At 50.8% G+C, this 5,356-nt stretch overlaps 1 protein-coding gene and 1 non-coding gene across 2 annotated transcripts; both read left to right on the forward strand.

Annotated features, from left to right (window-relative positions):
• The first annotated feature begins 1,371 nt into the window (after positions 1-1,371).
• On the forward strand, positions 1,372-1,475 carry LOC141415231 (U6 spliceosomal RNA). Its single transcript, XR_012440234.1, has one exon. It is a non-coding gene; the product is annotated as a U6 spliceosomal RNA (small nuclear RNA).
• A 764-nt stretch (positions 1,476-2,239) lies between these two features.
• Positions 2,240-4,971, forward strand: Tcf23 (transcription factor 23). The gene is made up of 3 exons (XM_020154979.2): positions 2,240-2,624; positions 3,332-3,574; positions 4,777-4,971. Exons 1-3 carry the CDS (start codon positions 2,403-2,405, stop codon positions 4,969-4,971), a joined length of 660 nt encoding a protein of 219 aa, XP_020010568.2. The 5' UTR covers positions 2,240-2,402.
• The last annotated feature ends 385 nt before the right edge of the window (positions 4,972-5,356 follow it).

A 5,356-nucleotide genomic window follows, 5' to 3' on the forward strand; every position in this document is an offset into this window, starting at 1 on the left:
GGATTGAGGTTCTATCCTATCTCAAAAACACCCATCACAAAAAAGGACTGGTGGAGTGGCTCAAGATATAGGCCCTGAATCCAAACCCTGTACTGCAAAAAAAAAATAAAAAAGGTTGGCATCTGATGCTTTTGAATAAGGCCATTCTGTATGTCTGAAAGACAAGTAGTTTTTGCTGCCAATTCAAATGCCAGTCTTTTATCCTGAGGCCATAGTGGGGAGCTCTCTCAAGGTTAGACTGATGTCTACCCCAAAGTGGTTCTGGACTTCCTGTAGATAAACTTACTCCTTAGGATTACAATACTATTTCATACAACCCTGAGTTTAAACAGCAAAAATTCACAGTGCGGAGCTCTGGAAATATTTTGTGACAGTCTTAATCTGGCCAGTCCTGTGGTCTGCTGGAGTAATTAGAAGGTCAGGATTCCCCAGAGGTCCAGAGCAGTGTGTTCCTAGACACGCAGACATAGACTACCCTGACACTCCAATCTTATGCTGTCACTGCATGGCTCAGAATCCATGGCACAAGGCTTTTGGGTTCTCTCATCTCCATGGAGATATATTCCTAACAGCATTAAAGTGTTGTTGTTCCTAAACAAAATGGACAAACTCAGAGGAAAATAAAAAATGCTAAATATCCATAAGAAATAAGGAACTCCAATCAATAATGAGTAATTAAAGAAGTCGAAATGGAAGTTAAAATTTCTTCCCCTCCCCACCAAAGAAAACCCAGTTCCAGTTTTTGTTGTTGTTGTTGTTCCAGTGGTTTTACAGGTAAATTATACCAAATTTTCAAAGAACAGTTCATTCCTATCTTGTGTAAAAAGTTGTTTCAGGAAATAGAGCGAGAGCTATTCAGTTCATTGTATGATGTCAACTGGAACCTTGAATCCAAAACCTAATAAGGATAATTTAAAAGAGAAAACTATAATATCATTTAATTTATGAAATGGTTGCAAAAATACTAAATAACATTAAAGAATTAGAGAGCCTGTGCTACTCAGGAGGCAGAGATCAAGAGTCTCGATCAAAGTTTGAAGCCACTGCAGGCAAACCCATCACAAAAATGGCTCAAGGTGTAGGTCCAGAGTTCAAACCTGGGTACCATAAAAAAAAAAATTTTTGAACCATGTATTTTTAAAAGCGAATGCTAATCAGGTGCGATTTATCACAGAAATTCAAGGAAGGGTTCAATATTCAGCACTCAAATAGACAAGGGAAAATCATTATTGGTCTCTCTTGATGCAGAAAAGCATTTGATAAACTTTGACACTTATGTGCAGGTTTTTAAAAACACTGACGAACAGGGAGCAGAGGGTTCACTCCCTTAACTTGGTTATATACCAAACCCACTCAAAGATCCCGCTTAGCATGCTCACTTCGGCAGCACATAAGCTAAAATTGGAATGGCACAAAGATTGACATGGTCCCTGTGCAAGGATGACAGGCAAATTCTTGAGGTGTGAGTGACCCACAGGAGGCAGAACAGCATAGGGAGAGGGAAAACCTACCCAGTCCAACTGACTGCCTGTGTTTCCTTCCCCTCGGCCCTTACTAGATTTGACATGGGGCAAGCTATTTTACCTCCCCACATCTCAGTTCTCTCACCTCTAAAATGAGTCTCTTTTCTTATAGCATTGCTCTGGGAAATAGAGGACAATGTTGAGTGCAGTGTCTGGCACATGGCGATCTATAAACATGGAAGTGTTCAGAAACTAGCCAGGCTGTGGTCCTATCAGTCAGGCAGGGACACAAGTTCTGTGGAGTTTGTGTCCTCATAAATGAAGGACAGAGCCCCAAGGATGGCAGCAGCCCTCAGCAGAGCTGAAGGAAGGCACTGAAGGACGTGGAAAGGTAGAAGTAACAGCCCTGGGTCGGAAGTGGGAGGCATGTTTGGGGGGCAGGAGTAGCACTCAGCGCTGGAAGGTCACAGTCATTGGCCAGACAGGCAAAGGCCTTTCTTGGATGTATGTGGGCAGTCTTCTAGCACAGATGAGAGAGGTCCAGGGTCCTGCTATGGACTTGAGCTCCAAAGCTGAAGCTGCAAGACCACCTCAGAGCTCCTCTTGGGTCAGCCATGGTCAGAAGGGCGCTGTCTTCCCACCCATCCTCCTGCCTTCTTCAGCATGGGCCTGGTCCCAAGGCTTGGCCACTCCCAGCATCCAGCGCCCTCACCCCTGAGCCGGGATGGGAGGCAGGCGGAGGCTTTTGCGGGGGCTGTGCCGGGTGGGCAGTTTTCCCAGAGCAAGGAGTGAAGCAGGACTGAGTTGGCGCCAGCTTCTTCAGATGTAGACATTGCTGGCTGGATGGCCAGCCAGTCCCAGCTAGCCTGAACCCAAGGGCTCCCCCAGGCATTGTGTTCCTGCTCTAGGGACTGCAGCCCCTTGCCCCAGGGGAGTGGCATGTCACAGAGGCAAACCAGAGAGGCACCAGCAATGCCAGGAGTGGGGCATGGCCGAGCTAAGGCCAAAGTACAGTTAGCGCCAGGCACTGACAGAAAGAAGAGCCGCCTCAGCAGGACAAGGCAGGACCTATGGGAAGAGACCAGCTGGAGTGACCAAAGATGGAGCAGAGCTGCCCCTACCCCTCGAGGGACCAGGGCTAGAGGACCAGCTCATGGCAGGGTAAGGAAATCCTGGACCAGAGGAGGGAGCTGGGAGCAGCAGGGGTTGGAAGGTGATGAGTGCATCTCTAAGAGCAGAGCCTTAGTCAGTGTCACGATCCCAGCCTAAGAGCGGGACACCCATCCCTTACACTCTGTGGTGCCATGCTGAAAATAAGTCAGAGCTGGTCTTCACCAGAGAGCAGCTCAGAGAGCTGGCCCAACTCATTTGTCCTGAGGAAACTGAGACCTGGAAGAGGGATGGGAATTGCCCAAGGTCCCTGAGCAGCAGCCAGCAGCAGGGGACCTGGCCTGTGTGTTTTGACCCTTAGTTGGGTATCATTTCCTCTTTACCCCAGTAGCCTCTTCATCTCAGGACATGGTTGGGTCAAGAGTTGATTGTACTGAGTAGGGCAGAGCTCTGTGCTCCCTGTGGCCCCAATGGCACCCTGATAAGCAGGGTTTGGACTTGGGAGTGGGACAGGTGTTAATGCAGTAGTAGAGAGAACCCAGGACTCTTGGGTTCTGAGCCAAACTTTGCCACCCTGTGGTCATCTGAACCCAACCTCCCTCAGCTGTAAAATGGCACAGGACTGAGGACTAGGGAGGCCTGGCTTGTCTGCTTTCAGCACTCCCTGGTCCAGCAGGAGACCAGGCACTAAAATGCTCTTAGAAGTCAAGGTCAGGTGGGGCTGTGGGTCAGCCCCCTCACCAGGGCCTTCTGTGCAGAGTGAAGCCAGTCCTCAGAATGCAGCGCGCGAGCGGAGCCGGGTGAGGACGCTGCGTCAGGCTTTCCTGACCCTGCAGGCTGCTCTGCCTGCTGTGCCGCCTGACACCAAGCTCTCCAAGTTGGATGTGCTGGTTTTGGCCACCAGCTACATAGCTCACCTCACCCGCACACTTGGCCATGAGTTGCCTGGACCTGCCTGGCCCCCCTTCCTGCGTGGACTCCGCTACCTGCACCCTCTCAAGGTAGTTCACCAGCCCAGGGACTCAGTGGGGAGGGGATTTGGATGCCCAAAGCTTTGGGGGAAGGGCAGGAGACGGAGGATACACTGGACCAGGCCCTGCCCTGGGCAGAGATGACGTTGGGACCAGTTTCTTCCTTCTCTGTCAGAGGGAGAGGAGCCAAGGCTGGCTCATGGAGTGGAGTGGTGGCTGGGAATATCTGCATGAAAACGCAGCTCCTCCTGGAGAAGGGAAAGACTCTGGGGTTCTTAGCATCAGGGGAAAAGAGCAGGAAACAAAATGGAACCCCAGACAGTCATTGATCACTGTGCAGCTTCACCCCATCGCACAGCACCTGTCTTTCTGTTCTTTGGACTTCTGTCTCAGCAGAGCCCCGCCCTCTGTGGTTTAAGACAGCAGATGAGGGGTTGGGAGTTCCCAGCAGCCACTATGTGCAAACTGTCAGCCAGCTCTCCTGAACTTTTGCTTTAATATATACACAATGTAAGCAAGCAGCAGTCTGCCTTCTCTGCTTAGTACAAAATGATGACAAGTGTGATTACCAATGATCACCTAAGTGTAGATGACCAATTGCTATGTTAAAGGATGAAAGTAAGAGAGCCTGGGTAGGTCTAGAACTCTGGCAGATTGGCGGGGAGTAGTTAGCCAGTGAGCAGCATCCTCTGCCCCCAAGGGGACCACTTTTCTTCTCTAAGGCTTCTGGCATTTTCTAGGACCACCCTTGCTCCTGCTGGAAGGAGGAACAATCCTTGAGAAACACCCTCCCCGCCCCAGCTCCACTGCTCTGCCCATTGCCTAGGCCCCGGCTGCTGCCAGCTGTGCCCAGCACCTGACCTCTTTCTCCCTCCCAGCTGGGTCTTGCTCATCTTGGGGCCCTTGCTCTCTCTTCTTAGCCAACTTCTGTCTCTCAGCCAGGCTCAGGGTGTCAAGAGAATATGTGGGGCCTCTTGTGATGGGGAGACCACTGTAACCAAGCTGGGATGCCTGGGGGTGGACATCAGGCAGAGCTGCCAGGGGAAGCCAAGATTCACGTGTGTTATGTGTGTTTTTGGTTTTGGTGGAACTGGGAATTGAACTCAGGGCCTCGGCCCTGCTAGGCATGTGCTCTTCACACTCCGCCAGGCCTGAGATTCAGGTGTAAAAGATTCTGTTCTACATAGGGCCACAATAGCAGTGTAACTTACTTCTCATCCCGTGTCTTGCAGAAGTGGCCCATGAGATCTCGCCTCTATGCTGGCGGTCTGGGGTGCTCCAGCCTGGACTCCACCACAACCGTCGCTTCTGACCAGAGAACGAGAGATGCAGAGGTGGGGTCTCAAGTCTCTGGAGAGGCAGATGCTTGTCCCACCAAGCCACGTTTGCCAGCTCTTGGTGACAAATCACGCTCTTCCTGTTCCTAGACGGTGGCTCTCACCGTGGACCTGGATTTTCTACCAGCCCTACCTGTCTTCCCTTTGACTCTCAGCTGTTGGATTTGACTCACGTTCAGCTCCCACATTCCAGCTGGCAGAAGTGAAGCAGTGAGAACTTCAGTGGTGGACAGTTCTCAGGAAGCAAAGAGATCTTTACCTTTGGAACTCAGGAAGGAACTTGCCAATGGCTCTTTGGTGGCAGCAATAGGGAAGTGGGAAAGAAAGAGACTTAATTGGACTCAAAGTCAAGGTGGGGCCCTACTCCTCCCTTTTCTCCTCTCAGACTCCTACAATCCCTCTGCCCGTAGCCAAAAGACAGAAATTACTGTACAGGTGTAGGAGGAGGGGCCAAGATGGCAGCCACCCCAGGGGG

This window comes from Castor canadensis, chromosome 12, assembly GCF_047511655.1.
Source record: "Castor canadensis chromosome 12, mCasCan1.hap1v2, whole genome shotgun sequence".
In the NCBI taxonomy this organism is placed as follows: domain Eukaryota; kingdom Metazoa; phylum Chordata; class Mammalia; order Rodentia; family Castoridae; genus Castor; species Castor canadensis.

What these genes read in the sequence shown, in the direction of transcription:
- Tcf23 (XM_020154979.2), top strand. Translation starts at nt 2,403, where the DNA reads ATGTCACAGAGGCAAACCAGAGAGGCACCAGCAATGCCAGGAGTGGGG. An exon ending in GAGGACCAGCTCATGGCAGG is followed by an intron (nt 2,625 to 3,331) that starts GTAAGGAAATCC and finishes CCTTCTGTGCAG; the next exon opens with AGTGAAGCCAGTCCTCAGAA. An exon ending in GCTACCTGCACCCTCTCAAG is followed by an intron (nt 3,575 to 4,776) that starts GTAGTTCACCAG and finishes CGTGTCTTGCAG; the next exon opens with AAGTGGCCCATGAGATCTCG.